Genomic DNA, 19,284 nt, shown 5'->3' on the forward strand with positions numbered 1-19,284 from the left:
CCGATTTATAACTGTTGCATTGAGCTTCGCTATTACGTAAAGTTTCTTCAGACTGTTTGTGTCCATTCTTTGTTTCCTTGCCACAACTTTCATTTGCTCAATTATTGAAGAATAAATTATAAGTGCCAAAAAGTTGATTCTGTTCATCTGGATGTAGGATTTTCAGCGGGAAAAAATACTTTATGACTGCAGGTTTCCCTAACTTTATAAACAGTCCATTTGCATAATGACTGGAAACAGTGACTCAACTCATCTGCAGCCAAATGGGGCTGAATGCAAATTTCATTCATAGTCAATTAAATCGATTCTAAAGGAACATCGAAGGGACAAATAATTAAAAAGATACATATGCTCATGAATACACCTGCATTTAAAATGAAGATAGAAAGAAAGATGCGATGGTAACCCCATCACACAGAAAACAAGAACAACAGACACATTTTAACCAATAGTATTTAATGTTTTATGCAACTTTCTGCTAAGGCCCAATCTCCCCCAACAGTACTATAAAGTAAACCAGTCCCTTGCATCTTATTGGCCAAAAATAAATTCAAACATACCTAAATAAATATGTGTGTTTATGGTGGGGGAGTGGGGAAGGGGGCAAACAAAAACATTAACAGTTCTAATTAAAGGCAACTTGAAAAACAACAGTTTTCCCCATTAAACTGGTTTAAATTGAGAAGTTTAAAAAAAATTGTTAAAACGGATCTCCTCTCAACAGCTTCCACCCCATATCAAGTAGCACAACTCTAAAACCATTCATTATAAAAACAGAGGTGAAACACTGCCACCATCTGGAAGTTATACGCTTTGGTCACAGGAGTTTGACGAGGATATGCGAGGGAGGGGGTACATGAGACTGTCAACTCTGTCCCTCCTCGTCACAAACTATTCAGGTCTGGAATTTATTCGAGGCAAGGGTTCCCAGAACAGCAGGTTGAATGACATAGTGCCACAGATATTTAGGGTTCAATACAATAACAGCCCCCCGCCTGGTTCCCTCAGTTAAGTTCAGGGAAATGAAAACAAAAATATTTGAGCTAGCGGAATTCAGACTACCTTGGACCAGAATGGCTCATGCATGGATGTATCTGTGAGTGTGTATAGGTATGAGGCCTTCCACAGTCCTTTCCATCTGGCCAAGCTGAAGCAGTTCTATACTTCATTTTATTTTGTCTTTTTTTTTTCTAAAGCAGAAAAGAAAGCTCCGGAACATTGAACCCCATTTTTTACCAACACGCTGCAAAAACTCGCCCCTTGCTATGTGAGTCATCCAGGGCTTTGACCCCTAGAACGATGTCACCCTTTTGAGAAAGCAGGACAGGTGGGCTGGGGTAGATGGATATGAGAGGGATGAAGGGTGACATGTTGTCTCCCCAAACCATCCATGACTTCTCACCCACCCCTTGCTGCCATCTGACCAGTTTCCCCTTGGGCATTTCATGGCAAGGTGGGATGCTGCTAGGAGGGGGTGACACAGTATGGCGTCGCTCCCGCCCCACCCCACCCTTTTAAAAGAATTCAGTTCACTAGTCAGTTAAGGGGCGTGGGCTCAGTTTGAGGCGCTGCTGTTGGAGGAGCTGGATGTGGAAGCCATTGCCATGCCTGAGGTGCCCGACGAGGCCACTGACTTGCGGATGTGGGGCATAAGGAAGGGGTCACTGGCCAGCTGGTGCACATCGATGCGGTCCTCCTTACGGTAGACTAGACAGCGCCTTATAAAGGCCTGGAAAGTGAACAAAAAACAGGGTGTAAGGACACTTCGTGCACTTGACTGCAGAGATTTTAAGGAGAGAAAAAAAAAAAAGCATTACAGTTGAAGTATTTGAAAATGCAAAGCCAAAAAACATGAGTGCAATACCTTAGCTTCAGGTGTGACTACAGGTTTAGGGGGAAACTGAACTTCTGTCGCCTTCAGGATGGTGTTTTCCTGTAAAATGTCCTGCTGGGACTGATTGTGGCCAAAAGGCTGCAAAAGAAAAAAGCGGTTAAAACAAACAAAACAAAACAATATTTTTTTTTGTTTGACACAGGAGAGTGAAAACAGTTTGGGAGGCATTTGCAATATATTTCTAATGGGGTTAAATTGAGGAATAAGGATGAGAAACTACCAAATGTGCAGTTTACCTTTTAAAAAGAATGGCCTACAGAGATATTTGAGTTACGAGTGTAAATGTTTGTGCTGATATTTTTGTGTTGTTGTTGAACAGTATGTTAGCTTTAATGGAAAAAAAAATGTAGGCATGCACAAACACTGCTTCTGCCTGAGCCAGGTCAATCTCTACGTGCCATTTAGAATGTGTTAAATGTGATAAGAATCAGCTAAACTTTATTAATCCCAGAGGGAAATTGAGTTGTCATAGCAGCACACATACAACAGACAATAAAGCAAATAAAATGAAGTGTAGAACTAGAGATACAAATAGATAAACAAAGAGGCATAAATATAAACATAGAAGGGAATAACACCAATATTTCTGGGATATTAAATGGATGATGCAAACAAAACAAAACAAAACAAAACAAAACAAAACAAAACAAAAAACCAAACCAACAATACCAAGTTGATCTACAAAAACTGAATATAAATAATGCACATGCGCTGTTATACAGTGCAGTTACACTAAGTTTCTTTTCTCTAAAAATAAATGTGAAAAAAAAAAATCTAAAATTATCCCAACTGCAGCTCAGCTGTCTTATTAAAATGTTTATTCAGCGCGAGTTTCCTACCTTGCGGCCATACAAACACTGGTAGAAAATGACTCCCACAGACCACACGTCAACTTTATTGGAGATTTTAGGTGGTTCCTTGCCAACAACGAAGCACTCTGGGGGAAGGTACCTAAAAAAGAAGACGGGAGCCATGTTAATATTCATGAATTTCAGCAAGCCCAATTATACTGTCTGGACTTTCAAGGTGCATTCAATAGCATAACAATTATTTAAATAAACATTGCACTCTAAATAAAAACCAGGCAATCAGAGTTAAATTGCAAGATGACCTTTACATATGCACTTATACACAAACCAGAACTGCAGAAACAACCATTAACAAAAACATTACAACTATTAGGAGTAGAGGACTGCTTTAAATGCTTTTTAGCCACAACCTCACTTCAGTTTTTTGTTTTACATGCATTATCCTGATTATGTTTTCTCTCCATTTTTCCTCCATTGTTATGGTATTATTCCTCGACCATTCAACTACAATGACACAAACACTGAATATTTCTACCCTGCCAATATTAAGAAGAAATGCAGTTATTCAACATAAGTGACTGCAAGTACCCCTTAATTTCACTCCTTTGCAATTTCAATACCTTCAGACAATCCAGACAGTGTGCTGTACAATCTGACAAAATTCCCATCTCCATTGACAATAAGCCTGCTCAGCTTTCACTGTGCAGCTGTGTCATATTTTAGCGACGTCCCAACTCTCAGAGACACTCTATGGTTTCTCTTTACCAATCCAGTCTTTAAGTCTGACGTCATTAGCCATGTCTGGGCACAAACTCCGCTGCAGGTCACCAAGTCAAACGATCACTGCAGCATTACTAAGAGTTGAAAAACTGTCTAAATTCTTTCATCTGTAATAAAATGATCAGCGTTGCTGCTTTACCGGGTGTGACAGTTAAGTTTAATATCCAGACATCCATGAAAACAGAATTTATTAAATTTAACAGCGTTAGAAGTTAGCAGGAAGTTAGCTCGCTAGCTTCCATCTAAATATAATATACCATGTTCTGACTGAGAGATTTCTGAAAACATTAACACGTACAGCTCTGCTATCACCTCCAACATAAATGAAGACAGGAAAGTAAACAGCAGTGACATTTGTAGGGTTACTGAAGTTGGGCTAGCTGGTATATAATGATGTGCTATGTGATCGCTAGCGACACAGCTATGTTAGCATAATGCAAACAGTGAGGCTGGAGGACGAACGAGGACTTTTTTCCACTCAATAAAAGTTAATGTGAGGGTTCCCAATGGTTAGGGGCAAATGCACTCGGATGGCAGGATGCTGTAAACGGACCAAACTTCAGTCAGGAGAACAACCGAGATAATCCATCCACAATACAAGGTTAGTCAATATACTGCTGCATGGGCTGGGCTGTAGTTACATCGTAAGGGTTTAAAAACGTAGCTTTAAAATGATTAGCACTAATAAAAACCGAGAGAAGCCGACAGTGATCACTGACTGTTTTTAGGGGCTTGTTGAAATTAAATAGAACAAGATACAGAGCATTAAAAACACGTTAAAAAGCAGCCTTATTAAACGCAGACTACTTTGGGCCCGGAAGCAGGATTCATCACGTCATCATTAAAAGACTGGATAGCTGTTGTGTGAAAATTTCTCTCCTACTAATCTGCAGAAATTCATTGGCTAATTTTTATACAAGCTTTAACAATTAACAGCAGGCTCGATAAGAGTTGTTTTCCACTCATGTACATTTGTTTCTGACTTTTCTAAACACCGTTATCTTTCAGCGCAAATCTTACCAGTACGTCCCTGCTCCCTGTGAAGTCAGCTCCATCCCATCCACCGAGTTGTAGCTGTCATCATCCATGATCTTTGACAGGCCAAAGTCTGTGATCTTGATCTCCCCGCAAGCAGTGCCGTTCACTAACAGAATGTTACCTGAAAAGAGAGGGGAAAAGATTCACAGGAACGAAAGAAAATATCCAATATAAAATAAGATGGCAGCTAGCACAGTGGATCTATGTTTAGCACTTCTATTCCACAAAAAGTTCAAACCCAGGCAGGGTCTTTCTCTGGAGTTTTCATGTTTCTCCTTGTGCTTGCACAGGCTCTCTCTAGAACCTCCAGTTTCGTCCAACATCAAAAACATGCCAGGTTAATGACACCCAAGTCAACCCACAACACTCTTGTAAAACACATTGCTAATCTTAGAGGGTTTTTTTTTTTTACTGATTAAGGGATTAAAAAAGAAAAAAGAAAGTTACTTGGTTATGAATGAATGAGGGTTTGCTCCCTGTTAATAACCAGTGCGGTGCACTCTATTAGGCAGTTTAAAAATTGCTGCAGCAGGAAGGCAAGTAGTTAATTTTACTGATGGTATTACTATTTATTGAACATAAAGAAGAAATGCGCCAAGCTCTAACAAAGTGATGACTTACCGGGTTTAAGGTCGTAGTGGATAATGGGCGGTCTGATCTCATTGAGGTACTTGAGGGCATTAACGATCTGCATGATGATGGAGCGGCCCTCTTTCTCTGACATTAACTTGTGCTGCTTCAGGTAGAAGTCCAAGTCATTACCCTCACAGTATTCCAGGACTGTGCAGAACCTGTTTCAAAACAAAGATGAAGTGTTTAAGCACCTTGGCAGAATGTGGTGCGAGTTTCAAGTATTTGTTTTAAAAGCAATGACTTACGAGTCAGTGTCAAGTGAAAAGTAGTCATAGAGTTTAACTATTCGTGGGTGGTCCAGCTCTTTATGGATTCTATATTCTCTGCAAGCATGTCTGAAAATAGGGGATTTATGCAATGAAGTTAAAATAAAGTGACTTTAAAATGGCACAGAAGATCAGTCAAAGCTGTGTTAAATATACCAAAGTATTGCCTCAAAATGGCAAAGCACTCACTTGTGATAATTTTCCTTCTTCTCATCCCTCCAGTTCTTGTTTAACTGGTGAATTTTGACCGCAACGTACCTTTGCTCTGTTAGGTCAAAGGCCTGGAAAAAAGTGAATCAGTAAGCATCTGTAGCAGCCATTGCTTTATTAGGTAAAGCAGAACTTCAGATTTAAGTCCTGTTTATTAATAATTTTTTTTAAACATTCAGGCATAATCGTTTACTTGAAAATGCTGCAAAGGCAGCAAAACACGGACAAAAAAAAAAAAAATGAAAATGCAAGAAAAGAAAGAAAGACTGATCAGTCTCTTTCCTCATTACTCACTCACCTTGTAAACTTCACTGAAACCTCCCCGTCCAAGTAAATGGAGTAGCAGGTATCGGTCATTTAGCGTAGGGTGATCTTTGAATCTGCACAGAACGGAGTTAAAAAAAAAAAAAAAAAAAAAAAAAAGTATTAGGAGCAGAAGGACACCTCAGGTTATTTTGGTGGAGGAGAGAGATTAAGAAAACAAAAGAAGTTTCCAACACTGAGGGCATTTTACCCCAACTAAACAATCTGGTAACAAAGCAATATTACTGACCTGGAGCCAGAAACTTGCTATCCGTTTTAACAAAGAACAACTTGGAGTGAAGCCAGTTACACTGACAAATAGGCTTTCAAAGGATTAGATACCAATATAAGTTAAAAAAAAAAAAAAAAATTCAGGAAGTGAAGTCTAAAATGGGTACAACCCTAATCAATTATTTCAACACAGCATTTTAAACCATCTAACTATCATTACTTATTTTAAGTTATAACAGTCCATCTTACTGTGCTGTCAATACCAATGTATAATCAGATTAGATTTACAATTTTGGTCATCATAAAACATTTTATTTTTTATACAGCTTGGTTCTCCAAAAAAAGGATTCCTTACTTCACTCACTCTGTGTCTGTATGCACAATAAAAAAATTCTCCTCTATTCATTTTTAGTAAGAGAACAAAGGAAAAAAACTGCATATATTATCACAGGTGAAGTTCAGGAATTAATCAAATGGATTTGGAATGTATAAACACATTAAAATTAAAGTCACCTTATCTATGAATGACTAAGGTGTCACTTTAACAGCAATGCTATGTACATTGTACCCCTGCAAAGTCACAGTTCAGAGTTCCTGGCCTCAGTCATTTGTGAATTTTTCCTTAGAACCCAACTAATAAGCGTTTGCAGACATTCTGCAATTTTGCAGAAATGGCAAATATCCTTCACAAATTTTTATAGCCCTTTGAACGACAATAAAAATAGGCACTTATAGGCCTTTTATTTTTATTAAATTCACAGGTACTCTGGGAACATATCCCCAGAAAATTTCAGAGCTTGACTGTACTCCATGTCTGAAATGGGACTAAGAAATCTTACTGGGAATTATCTTCATTATGGATCCTTTTCAGCTCGCGTATGTGAAGATTTCGCACTCGCTCCAATCTCTCTAGCTCTGCTTGGATCTCAGCCTCTTCCTGCAAAACAAAATATAAATGTCAGAAGCTGTGCAACAAAACAAAACAACTAACGAAAAGGTCCATAATGAGCAACTGGCATCAAAAACATGGAGGATTACCTTCTTCAGATGGCCTAATCTTAGCTTAAAGATTTCCTCCTGCTCATGGTACTCTGCCTGTGATAACCTGCAAGACCAAAAAAAAGAAGAAAAAATAAAAAAAGGCAGCTCCAAATAAATATACAGAGGGATGATATCTAGTATAAAAGGGAAAAGAAATGAACAAAAAGGATCATACGCTTCACTTTCTGCTCCATTGGCCTTGCTTTTGCGTTTGTTTTGCTCAAGGCTTGGTGGTGGCGTCTGAGCCATGGAGGGTGGCTTGCGTTTGGCTAGCAGCTTCCTCTGCCTTTCGATCTCCTCTCGCTGGGAGTTGATTCTTTCCTGTTGTCTGGAAATAGACAATACATTAGCAGGAAAAATAGACCTAATAATTTGTTCAAGTATGAGCTAAGGAAATTAATCAACAACAGTAGATTCATATAAGGTCATGCATCCAGTTCAAATGCAAATAGCGCTAGTATATTATTGATTACGACATTATTTCCACACACACACACACAGCAAAATTGTATGTTTATGTGTGCACCTCCCATTGTTTAGTCTTTCATGTGCTGTGTATCATTTGAGTGTATTTTTTTTTCAGATGCAGCAGTTGGAGGCCCATCGTGTCCATTTGCTTCATCATCTACTTCCACCCCCCACCCCCTTCTTTTCTCTCTTCCTTTCCATCTCTTTTCTTTTTCTATTCCTCTGCTTTCTTCTCCCATCTTTCACCAACCTGGCCTTCCTCCCCTGGCCGCTCCAGCATAATCCCCACACAGAGAATAATATGAATAATAAAATAAACTAAAATAAATATATAATACAAAAAGATTAACAATGGGAGCCTACAGAGAGTATAAGGTGCTCCTGTTAGGAAAGCAAATGTGTTTGGCACAACAAAGCATTCAGACTATGATTCTGCTTGCTACAACTGCTGGAAAAAAACAAAGAAAATAATTTTTCCAGTTGGATTTTAACATTTAAACTAGCACAATTACTTGATGCATTAAACATGAAGAGCCTCACTTGATAAGATTTTGGAAAGCATATCCATCTGTCCACTGCTCAGTGAAAGATGCACCGTGTCTCACTGTGGTGAAATGACCCAGTCGAAGCCTATCCTGCATACTTTTATCCCGACATGCCATCTTCTCTTGTTTAGACTGGAATAAGGGAGGGAAGAAAGACAGGCATTAAAGCTGGATTATTTATTGTGAAGTGCCGTATTTCAGGATTTGTTTAAGTAGCTCATTAATTTAATGACTTATTCACTTTGGAAACGAATAGTTTAAAATTACATCAATGCATAAACATACCTTTTCAATCAGAAGCTTCTTGGACATGGTCACACATTTATTTAAACGTTCCTTGTATCGCTCTAGCATTCTCTGTTGTTCATCAATTTGCCTCCTCAGATCACAGTTGGCCTGGAAGAGAACATATAATCAAGCACAAAAACGTTCATATATGAAGAATGAACAAAAATAACACTTGTTTATAAAAGCAGAAATGTCAACTCTAACATGCCTTGAGTGAAAAAAAAAACCAAGACAGAAAACATGATATTCTCAAAACCAATGAAAATTGCAAGCAGAGTAGCAGGGGTGAAGTGTAATGAGATTAGTACCCGCAACAAATCGTCTATGCGGCCCTCCTTCTTCTCCAGGTCAGAGTTCTTGTTGTTCTCCATTGCTGTTAGTTTCTCTATAGTAAGGTCAGACTAAAGGGTACATTGAGCACAAAAGTGTCGGTTAATGCTGGCTCAGTCTACATCACAGTGAAATGCAGTGCAACAAGTAGTTTCATCTAACAATATCTTCCATCTTATAATGACTGCTTGTGACTTGTTGGTACATATGCTGACTATTTACCAACATACAATTCAAATAAGAGTTAAATCAGACAAACAACCAGCTGGAAGAGTGTGTCCAGTACCTGTGTGGCTTTGTGGAGCACGTGAAGAGAAGGAGGCTTCAGTGAACAAGAGGAGTGTTCTGTGTTGGAGCTGACGGATGACGGGCTTCCTTGCTGCACCTGGAAGATAGAAACACTCATCAGTCGCCTTCATCACAATAGTTGTGATAAAACATGGTAGCAATCTGGAACAAGAACATTTATGGAAACCGCAATCTGAGAGTAAACAAGAAGCATATGAGATAAAATAGACAAGTCTAAAGTTTTGGATGACAAAAAGAAGCTCAGGTGTATTAAACAATTCATTTTACTTGGAGAGATGCAAGGCCTCTGGTTTACAAAAGTAGTAAATGTGCAACAGGTTTATCTAAACTCTTTTGGATTATAACATTAATAGTTGCCTTTATGTTTGACAAACAGTATTAAATAAGCCATTTCTCATTCAATACTTTTTTGTACTGCACCAAACACAGATTCTGTACAGGGGCATTTATAGACCACATTTGATTCTTTACATCTTCTTAATAAGATAGGTGAAAGAGACAATGGAAAGTGCTGAGATTTGAAAAAAATAAAAAATAAGAGTAAAGAAAAGCACAAGAAAGACCACAGAGCAAACATGCTCACCATGACAGGGGGGTTGGACAGAGAGTGCTGTGGGGAAGAGCGGACCACTGGTGGAATTCCCCTGGCAGGGCTGGTACCAGGACCGCTACCTCCCGCAAACTGATAGACAGGTAAAGGAAGAACGAATGGAAGAAGAAAAAGAAAAAAGCAGTTCAATGGAAAAGACCAAGGTGGCTATAAGAAGGTGTTATAAGATATGTGAAATATTATACCCCCCACACTGAAGCATTCCAGAGGATGTGAGCTTAGCTGTTCCCAGCACAAAAAAGGGAGAACATTTTCTGCCACTCACCTCAAAATAATCACTAATTTTATGTCCTCTTGCTCCCGCTTTGGCTGGAACAGAGAATCGAGGAGTTCAGAAAAAGCTGAGGAAATGTGGGACACGTGATAGAAAGAACTCAGACACAATCCTACCTTGGCTGTCAAAGTGGTCTGCTTTGCGTTTCCTCACTCTCTGGTCATTTGCCTTTTTCTCAGGAGTCTGTGAGGAAAGTAGCATGCATCAGCCAAATGCATCACAATGTAATACCCGGAGATGGGGTTGGCATTAAAAAAAAAAAACAACATAAACAACAACAAAAAATAATGCTGTAAGGGTTGAGACTAACCTCTAGCTCTTTGTCACTGAGAGAGCCCACACTGCATAGACTCTGATTGGATGACTCATTTTGATTCTGACCTGAGCCCTATTAAAAATCAGGTAAAAATACATGAGAGAATTTACAGAGAGCAAATAACCACACGTATGCTTAAAAGGTGCAAGAGACATGTAGAAATAAAATTTCATCCTCAAAATGCATGCCCGTGTGTGTGAGAGAAAGAGAGAGAGAGCAAGAGCGAGAGAGAACGAGTTTGAAAAGAGAGTAAAATGGGTGACAAACTGAGGGAAAGGATGCGGAGGCTTGGCTAAATACCATCACCATTAACTTCCCACAGAATGTAGACCTGCATCGGTTCTAATGCTGGTTCCCTAGGTGATGCCTGTCAATCAAGTGATTCACATCAAAATTCAGGAGGCACTGTCCAATCAGGGAGAGATACTTAGTCATTCAGAGCACACTAGAGCTCTCTCACTGAACCCTCCTAAAATGGCTGAACATTAGGCATGCTGCTGGGGATATATTCCTCTGTCTCTCCGTCACCTTTAGATAATGTCATCTATTTTTCTCCTGTTCACTATAGTCTTAACTAGTGCCCCTCTCCAGAGAAAGACATTGAAAAGATGCCTCGCATCATTTACGAATGATGGTTTCTTTTTAACCCCCTCCAAATTCATATATATCTTGGTTGTTTTACAAAAAAAGGGGGCACTTTTCAACAGATTCTAACCCCCCTATGCTCCATTATCAAAAGGTGCTCTACATCTTTGTCTGCAAAGGACAACAATTTTCATGCCAAGTCAGTGATAACAAATACAGTAGCAGTGCCACGAGGCTTTCCAAGGTCAAAGAAAAAAACTCAAAACTTCTATGTAAGATTGAAGGCTTTTAGACCACCAACCCATATTTCTTCAGAGCGGGTTGTAGAATTACTTGTCCCTGACTTTCTAAATCCCCCCGCACACACACATTGCTTGTCTTGTCATACAGGGTGGTTGTGGCATGATGCCTTAGCAAGAGCCGCCATCTTCTCTGCGGCAGCAGCCATGCCATGCTCTGGGCTCTGCTCTGCCTATGGCTGGCACAAGGCCCACTCCTGGCGCTGACTCTCACTCCCTAACTGTTCCAAGATCACCTTCCACAAAGACAGCTCCATCCATGTAGCAAGAAAGGGGTGTGAGGCTAAATGCTGCCTTCACTTACACCTGGTCAAGAACCATTTCTGCATTCCTCTTCTGCTTTCACTCCTCCCTCTACCACCCCTGTCCCGTCTGTGGCCTTTTTGGCAGGCATCACCACTTGCATATACAGCCGCTACATCATGAGCCAGGGAGAGATGCCATATCACACCAGCCAAAAAACACAGACACAGCTCAACCTTCTCCAGAGACAGACAAAGAAAAGGAGTGGGGCCAAGCTTGTCCAGGCCAAACAGCAGAATGATACTGAGGCTGAGTTAGACAAAGAAAGGAAAGAGATTCACAAAAATGTTTAATTGAGAAAATCTGTAATTCTAATAAGCTCTCTGACTAGACTTCCGATGCTTCACCTTTGTGACATCTGCTGTAACACAAACCTTTGCCACACCGACCCCTGTGAAGCGAGCCTCCAGCAGCTCCTGCCGTCGGGGGTCCAAGCTATGCAGTTCTTCCATCATGGCTGCAGAGACAAGAGCACAGATTAAGGAAGGTGTTGAAGAGTGTGGAATATTCAAGTGGGAGTGAGGGTTCACTGTTTCAAAAGCCATCTTTTGTGATGACTCATGGCTGTTTTTAACTATATGGATGTGGAAAATTCCTGTTCTGAGTCATCAATAAGCTTGACAACAATGTTATACATCATGTGTTCAGCAAGTACCAGCCATTAAACTTTGTTACTCAATAATATATTGCACAAGCTAGCCCAACACATAGCTAATAACAGACACTTAATAGGCATTAAAGACGTGGGCCAGATGTGTGTAGTGATTGCTTGGAAATTATAGCATCATGTGATAACGCCCTGGCATTATAGGCCTAAGTTACATGGCGCTGGAGTTATGAAAGGTCACTAATGGAGGGGCTGCCAAGTACACTTACAGCAATGGAAAAGGCCACAATAGACAATAAGGGTCCAGCTTGCTAGCTTATGCAAAGGTTAACGTTACACGCCCAACACTGTGTTCTAAGTCAGTTATCTATGAATTGCATGGATTGAAATAAAAAGTGCAACCTGTGGTATCCATGTCAATCCATGTCAAACAGCCCTTAATTCTACTCATTACAGGTTTGGCTGGCTCAACGTTATAATGACAACATATTGATCTAAAAGATCCCCTGTGAATAACCCGCGAAGTAATCAGCCAAGACTGAAAAATGAGCTAAATGAGCTACAAGTCTACCGATGTTGGACATCACTTAGCGTAGCATTGCAATACAGCAGCTAACAGTTAACGTTAGCTAGTAACATAAAGATTGGATTTTGACAAACAATTAATGCTCCCAGAACAGACAAACGTTGATTATTCCTGCTCGATCAAATGGCCGCTTAAGCAAATAAATAGTAAATTGAACCCCGAAACAGTAAGGGGTTTTACGAACATATTACATGGCTAGCGTTAGGTATCCAACGGGCTAACTCAAAAAAGAAGCATCTTCTCTGTTCTGTTTTGCCAGGTGCTCGTGCCACGAAGTCTCCATGTAGCGAGAGGCATGCCCAGATATGTCATTTTGTTCGACAGCCAACCGAAATACTTACTGTAATTTAATATTTTCACGGTCCTCTGAAGGGCCTGTTAACCCCGAAACTGTCTCTGTTGTCTCCCCCTTTTCTCGGCAGACCCTCCCAGGCTAGGCCGCATCCACAGCCGCGTCCCTCGCGTGCTTATTGCAACGATCAAGACACGGGAGCGCGCTGCGTAGCTCAGGGTTGACGACGGAGGATTCCCTCGGAGGCCTCGACAACTCCGGGTATCCCAAACCCGCCTTTCTATACCAGTTAGGCGGGGATCCCCATCACATCCCTCTCTCCGAGGACCATACCGTGCATCGGTCGGGTTATCTCGTTCCACACAATGGCGACCCTCGAGATCCTGCGTTTTTCACCAGGTATAAATGATGTCTTTAAGCTAGCGTTAGTTACCCCCTATCTTTATCTCCCCCGGTGATGTGATGAATTTAGGGTCCTGGGTGTCAGCTCGACCAAAACAAAGTTCGTCTCCAGTCGCCTTCCTCGCTTCAGGGAAGAAACCAATCTATTTCGGAAGTTGTGCTGTTGCAGGCGTTTCAGCTGAATCCGGATCGATTCGGTTCGGTTCTCATGTTTTTTGCAATGTAAACAATAATCAGTAAAATCTCATATTTTCTCGTGAGATTGGTCAAGTATTTTCACCTTCATCCAGTCCACGCCTGCTCCAAATCTCTTGTCTGGACCAATAGCAAATCCCTCTGTACACAATACAATTTACCAGCGCCCACCCACAGTTACTAAAAGGATCACTTATCAGAAAGTTCCCATCTTGTTCACACCCACATACTTTACGGACTTAATATCAACAAATTGCTAACTGATTTGTTGTCTTTTTTTCCTAACCAGCCAGTCAACCACTAAACGTGAGATGTAAAGCAAAGTAGCATCGGAAAAAAGCACAACCTTGAAATTTTCAAGGTATTTTAAATACTAAATTAAAAATAAACTTCATTTTTTTTTAATTTATTTTTATTTTGCATGTACAAAAGGGAAAATCTTAAAAAACATTCAGTTTATTTCAAAACATCAGGAACAATATGTCAGAAGAGAAACATACAGGTAACCAGCACTTTCTTAAATAACTGAACTGAACAATCACTGAAAAAAATGTTTTTGTCTTTCTCAAGTCAAAGTTTTGATTTAGTACTTCGAAATTTTGACTTATTAAAGGTGATATTTTAAGAGATCTAGTTAGTAAATTGAAATTTTCAGCAACCCAACTTGAAATTTCGAGATAACTTGAAATTTAGACTTAGCTCTGCCTGGTAATTTTTTTTTTCTAGTGGCTGAAACAGGCTTCCATAAGAAAGTGACAAGACATGACTATTGCAGCTAGGACTGCTGCACCATCAGGAAACTTAGGAAAAAAAGTGTCCATCTGCAGTTTAGCAGCTGGGATAGTGTAAAACCTTTACAGTATGTAAATATTCTGTTGCATTCCCTTCATCACAAAGCTTTTCATGTCCACTCCATACACCCACTGGAAAAAGCAAGCACCACCTTCTCTTCACTTCCTAAATTTTGGCTGTAGTTGACAGTCAAGTCAGGTGGGTTCTCCCCACTTTCGCACCCAGGTGGCTAAACTGGAGCCTGGCGGTATTTGCACTGAATCCACACCCTGTACATGGTGAGTTGTTTCCCTCTGTTCACCTGTAGCCTTCTGTCCACAAGGTTCTGCACTTTCTCCAGCTTAGCCTGAGTGAACAGCTCATGGAGCTCATCTAAAATGAGCACAGAAATATTTTTTGGATACACCATCAGAAAGCAACTCTACAAAAATAAACCCCAATAAATCTTTATTAAAACCTTTTTTGTACCTTGAGTAAAAAAATATACTTGCGTTCCATCGCCTCGGACATAAAAGTTTTCGGCGAGACACCTTCCTAAAAAAACCAAACCACAAGCACATTATTTTCCAGCAACTTGTAGAAAATAACATATCATTGTCATGTAAATAATAAGCCAGAACATGGTAATATTACATAATAATATTACATACATGGATCCATTAATATATCGCCCTTTTAAACCTCAAATTTGAACTTCTTGCACAGCTAGATTTACTGTTACTTTTTGCATTTTAAGCAGTTCTTAATGCATTTTAAACATATTTAAGACCATCTCTCACTCATTTTCGTAACCACTTTTTAATTCACTATCATGGGTTTTACAGATTTGGAATTACCTAAAAAAAAAGAAAGCATGTTACAGCAGGTAAAAAAATGTTTTTAAACACCAAACTGTGGAAAATTTTGAACCCTGTGTCTTGCAGAACTTTATCCTAACCTTTCTTGAAGCGGAGCTGTGCCATATCGTAGCGTCCATAGTCCCTGAGCAGCATCACTCCACCGGGCTTCAGGAGGCGTGCTAATCTACTGATGGATGCTTGCATCCTGAAGTTAGGGTGAAAGTATAAGAAGCAGTGAAAATTTAATTACTTCCACCGAGTAAAACAAAAGGAAAGAGGGAAAAAAAGAAGTTCATACTTCTTGGGATGCAGAGCTGATAGAACAAAGATTAGCACTATAACATCAAGGGTTCCCTCAGGGATGGGGTAATTGGCTTCTACATCGCTCAAGTCGTGAACAAAGGCATAACAACGCCCTGGGTCGTACTCTGGATTACTCTGATGACAAGAGGACAGTTTTAATTTATTAGCTAGATTACAACCTGAGAAATGATCATCCTTTCATGATCCCATCATCATTATCTCACCTTGACTAATTCCACAGCAGTGCTGGAGAAGTCACAGCAGTAAACAAAGAGTCCTGGATCACTGCAAAGGGCAAATTATTGTTTTATGGTTCACATTATACTGCAAGAGAAAAAATAAGATGTGTGCTTTTTAAACATAGATTGAAATGTTTTGCCAGCACTTACTTGTTGGTCTTTAGTATTGGAAAAACTGTGTTTCCCACACCACATCCAACCTGTATAGAGTTTTATATAAAGAAAACAGTAAAACTGTTTCATGACAACAAATCCTCTTAAAACCTTTAACTGAAAATTTAGCTAAGTTTAGCTAACTTTCGTTATACTGTCTCACCTCCAGTATGCGATAGGTGGCAGACGAGCCAGGAAAGTCACCATCAGTGTGAGACAAAGCTGCATGTTCCCCGCTTTGCTCTCCGTCCTGACTGTTCTGCTGACTTTCTACTGCACCAGAGGCACCAGGGTGCGATTCATGGTTCAGGCTGCACTGTGGGGCCAACTCTGGGAACTCTGTGAAGAGCCAGTGACGGTCTTTAAAGAAACGATTCTCGTGGATTGTGTAAAAGCCGTTCCAGTACTCATTGGCCCGGCTGTCGTATTCCTCTGCAAAGGTAAAGCAAAGCAAAGTAAAGCAAGCGTTTAAGTAATGGAGCATTAATTAATTTTTACCTCAAAATTCTACACATAATACTTCATAATGACAAGGTGAATAAAAGTTTGCCTGAAATTCTTGCAAGTCTATTTAAAAACAAAATTAAAAAAAACACAAACAAACTATAATATCTCATAACCTGTAAAGTTAAGGTGAAGTTGAAAAAAGTGGTTAAAAATTAATGACAGCTACAGTCTTGTTGTGCTAACGGCAGCAACAGAGATCTGGTCGCTTTCACAAGAAGCAAAAAATGAAAGGAAAGTCGATGCAACATTGGGGATGGCTGTCCTCCTCATCAATAAGCTATACATCTCTTACTGGTCTTTACTGTCACACATTGTGCGGTTTATGTGTATAACTGCAATGATGCAACCTTGTTTCTCTGGAGGTAGCGGCTGACTGTTTTCTAAGACTTTCTTCTTAGCGGTTGCTTCTTGTTCATCGGTCCACTCCACATTGTCCCTGATGGTGAGAAACCCCCATTATCTCAAAGCAACGTGGCACACAAAAACACTCTCAATCCTGAAATACTTAAAGATATGACACTTTCACTCAGATTGGTGATGGGTTGTAAGCAGGTGTAATAAAATCTGCAAAGTACTTTGACATGTAGCCTGAACATTTTTACACAAATCTTTGCTACACGTTAAAGATGTTTTATATATAACTCCGTATTTAGATATGAAAGGCTGACCAATCAGGTGCAGAGAAATACTTGGCAATAATTTTATAGATGTTATTTAGCAACCAGTTCAACCCATGTCCCGTGATTACATTGTAGGAGAAATTCATATTCAGTTAATGTTATTTTAAGTGTTAACATAATGTCATGTTAACATTAAATTAATGTCAATGTTAAAAAATAACGGCTCGCAGAACTACACACAATCTATGGCAAGTCATAACAGTGTCCGAGTGAGCAGCCTTGACAGAGATGCACAGGAACATATGTCTGCTCCATTGGGGGGAGTTCTTATAAAAGATACCGACCATGCGTTATGCTGGAAGACCTGTCGTGGGTCTGTAAGGAAACGTGTCCCAAACTGAGGTCTCTTCACATCACAGGTAGATGAATCCGACAGCGTCAACCCGGTTTCGCCGCTGCCTCCCTCCACCCCGTCCACAGCGTGGGGCGCCGCCATGTTGGAACTGACGTACGGAAGAAGGGGCGGACGTTTAATTATGATGCATTCAAAGGCAAGAGGAAATATTACAACTAACGTGAAAAGCCCTAACAGCTGTATTTAACAAATAAAATAAAATAATAATAATGATACATATTTCAAGCTCTGATAGTAAAACTATCGGGAGATTTACGCTGTATTTTTTTTAAAAAAAGAAGAGAGGCTAGTTTTAATTCTTTACACTACTCTTTTTTCACATGTTTCCACTTTGTTATTTTTCTGGTAGCACTTACAGGTGTTCATACACTAGAGGGAAACATATGTTAGGAAGATTTTCGGGAGGTTCATTTAGAAAAACGTACTAAAACCCGTCTTTAAAAATACTCTTGTCTGATCGTGTAGGAAAGTTTTAGATTCAGATTTTAGATTAGATTCATTTGATGACGGATATTTAGAATAGAATAGAATAGAATAATAATTTAATTGTCCCACAAGGGGAAATTTGGTTGTATCAGCAGCAAAAAAAAACAAAAAAAAAAACAACAACAAACAAACACACACACTCAAAAAAACCACACATATGCAAAAAGAACAGGACACAGAACATAAAACAGAATTTTTACATTTTTACATCATGGACAATAGTTACCAGAGCAGAGTACAGTACAGTTGTTAAAATTAGTGTACAGATAGTGTGCAAACAGAGCAGGATACTGAAAGATGTTTAAATAGTTAAGAATATTTAGAATAATTAGAAAAGTGTAGATTGTGTATTGTACCTGTGCATTAAAAAGTAGACATGTAAGTTACAATAAGTTAGTGTATATATAAGCTGAGAAAAAGTAATGTGCAGTTATAACAGTGGAAGTTGTTGCAGCACAGATGTAAACATCTATGTTTTTTGGGAGCAGTTTTGATTGTACAGATGACAGCTGCAGGGAGGAAGGACCTGCGGAAACGCTCCTTCATGCATCTAGGATGCAGCAGTCTGCCACTGAAGGAGCTCTGCAGTTCAGCAACATTTACATGCATGGGGTGGGAGACTCTGTCCATCAGAGATGTTATTTTGGCCAGAGTCCTTCTGTCTCCCACCACCTGCACCGAGTCCAGGGTGCATCCCAGAACAGAGTTGGCCTTCCTAATGAGTTTATCTAGCCTCTTCCTCTCAGCTGTCAATAAACTGCTGCTCCAACATACCACACTGTAAAAAATGACAGATGCCACCACAGAGTCATAGAAGGTCTTTAGAAGCGCTCCCTGGACTCCAAATGACCTCAGCCGCCTCAGCAGGTAGAGTCTGCTCTGACCCTTCCTGTACAGAGCATCAGTGTTGTGGCTCCAGTCCAGTTTAATATTCAGGTGAACACCCAGGTACCTATACGAGTCCACTATCTCAATGTCCACTCCCCGGTGGGTCTGCGTCTCCGGAAGTCCACCACCAACTCCTTGGTTTTCCCGGCGTTGATCAGCAGGTGGTTCACAAAGTCCAGAGTCCACTGTCTGTACTCTGAGTCGTCCTCACCTGTGATGAGGCCGACTATGGCAGAGTCATCAGAGAACTTCTGTAGGTGGCAGCGTGGGGAGTTGATGGAGAAGTCTGCAGTGTAGAGGGTGAAGAGGAACGGTGCCAGCACTGTTCCCTGTGGGGCCCCGTACTGCAGACCAGCGTATCAGAGACACAGCCCTGTGTCCTCACATACTGTGGGCATTCTGTGAGGTATGACACCTTTTGCCCTGAG

The 19,284-nt window shown here is 40.1% G+C and overlaps 2 protein-coding genes across 5 annotated transcripts; both read right to left on the reverse strand.

Annotated features, from left to right (window-relative positions):
* Positions 1 to 230: 230 nt before the first annotated feature.
* On the reverse strand, positions 231 to 13,859 carry tlk2 (tousled-like kinase 2). Of its 4 annotated transcripts, none has more exons than XM_085156949.1 (21): positions 13,700 to 13,859; positions 11,907 to 11,989; positions 10,340 to 10,417; positions 10,146 to 10,212; positions 10,021 to 10,064; positions 9,729 to 9,827; positions 9,123 to 9,221; positions 8,815 to 8,907; positions 8,504 to 8,614; positions 8,214 to 8,350; positions 7,381 to 7,533; positions 7,203 to 7,269; positions 7,004 to 7,101; positions 5,929 to 6,010; positions 5,610 to 5,701; positions 5,400 to 5,489; positions 5,143 to 5,312; positions 4,504 to 4,642; positions 2,734 to 2,845; positions 1,865 to 1,972; positions 231 to 1,729 (listed from the first exon to the last, which is right to left on the reverse strand). In XM_085156949.1, the coding sequence occupies exons 2-21, from the start codon at positions 11,985 to 11,987 to the stop codon at positions 1,556 to 1,558; spliced, it is 2,094 nt and encodes a 697-aa protein (XP_085013075.1). In that variant the 5' UTR covers positions 11,988 to 11,989; positions 13,700 to 13,859; the 3' UTR covers positions 231 to 1,555. The 4 variants fall into 4 exon arrangements, with proteins under 4 accessions (XP_085013075.1, XP_085013074.1, XP_085013073.1 ...); XM_085156948.1 differs by lacking the exon at positions 13,700 to 13,859 and adding an exon at positions 13,451 to 13,693; XM_085156947.1 differs by lacking the exon at positions 13,700 to 13,859 and adding an exon at positions 13,067 to 13,693.
* A 152-nt stretch (positions 13,860 to 14,011) lies between these two features.
* mettl2a (methyltransferase 2A, methylcytidine) lies at positions 14,012 to 17,587 on the reverse strand. Its single transcript, XM_085156951.1, has 9 exons — positions 17,412 to 17,587; positions 16,795 to 16,883; positions 16,104 to 16,372; positions 15,938 to 15,987; positions 15,773 to 15,833; positions 15,544 to 15,683; positions 15,344 to 15,450; positions 14,875 to 14,940; positions 14,012 to 14,778 (listed from the first exon to the last, which is right to left on the reverse strand). The coding sequence occupies exons 1-9, from the start codon at positions 17,561 to 17,563 to the stop codon at positions 14,636 to 14,638; spliced, it is 1,077 nt and encodes a 358-aa protein (XP_085013077.1). The 5' UTR covers positions 17,564 to 17,587; the 3' UTR covers positions 14,012 to 14,635.
* Between the last annotated feature and the right edge of the window lie 1,697 nt (positions 17,588 to 19,284).

Source organism: Neolamprologus multifasciatus, chromosome 4, assembly GCF_963576455.1.
Source record: "Neolamprologus multifasciatus chromosome 4, fNeoMul1.2, whole genome shotgun sequence".
Classification (NCBI taxonomy): domain Eukaryota; kingdom Metazoa; phylum Chordata; class Actinopteri; order Cichliformes; family Cichlidae; genus Neolamprologus; species Neolamprologus multifasciatus.

What these genes read in the sequence shown, in the direction of transcription:
- tlk2 (XM_085156949.1), bottom strand. Translation starts at nt 11,987, where the DNA reads ATGATGGAAGAACTGCATAGCTTGGACCCCCGACGGCAGGAGCTGCTG. An exon ending in GTTTCAGTGAAGTTTACAAG is followed by an intron (nt 5,702 to 5,928) that starts GTGAGTGAGTAA and finishes ACTTTTTTCCAG; the next exon opens with GCCTTTGACCTAACAGAGCA. An exon ending in TTTTCACTTGACACTGACTC is followed by an intron (nt 5,313 to 5,399) that starts GTAAGTCATTGC and finishes GTTTTGAAACAG; the next exon opens with GTTCTGCACAGTCCTGGAAT.
- mettl2a (XM_085156951.1), bottom strand. Translation starts at nt 17,563, where the DNA reads ATGGCGGCGCCCCACGCTGTGGACGGGGTGGAGGGAGGCAGCGGCGAA. An exon ending in TCAGCTCTGCATCCCAAGAA is followed by an intron (nt 15,451 to 15,543) that starts GTATGAACTTCT and finishes CCCTAACTTCAG; the next exon opens with GATGCAAGCATCCATCAGTA. An exon ending in AGTATATTTTTTTACTCAAG is followed by an intron (nt 14,779 to 14,874) that starts GTACAAAAAAGG and finishes TGCTCATTTTAG; the next exon opens with ATGAGCTCCATGAGCTGTTC.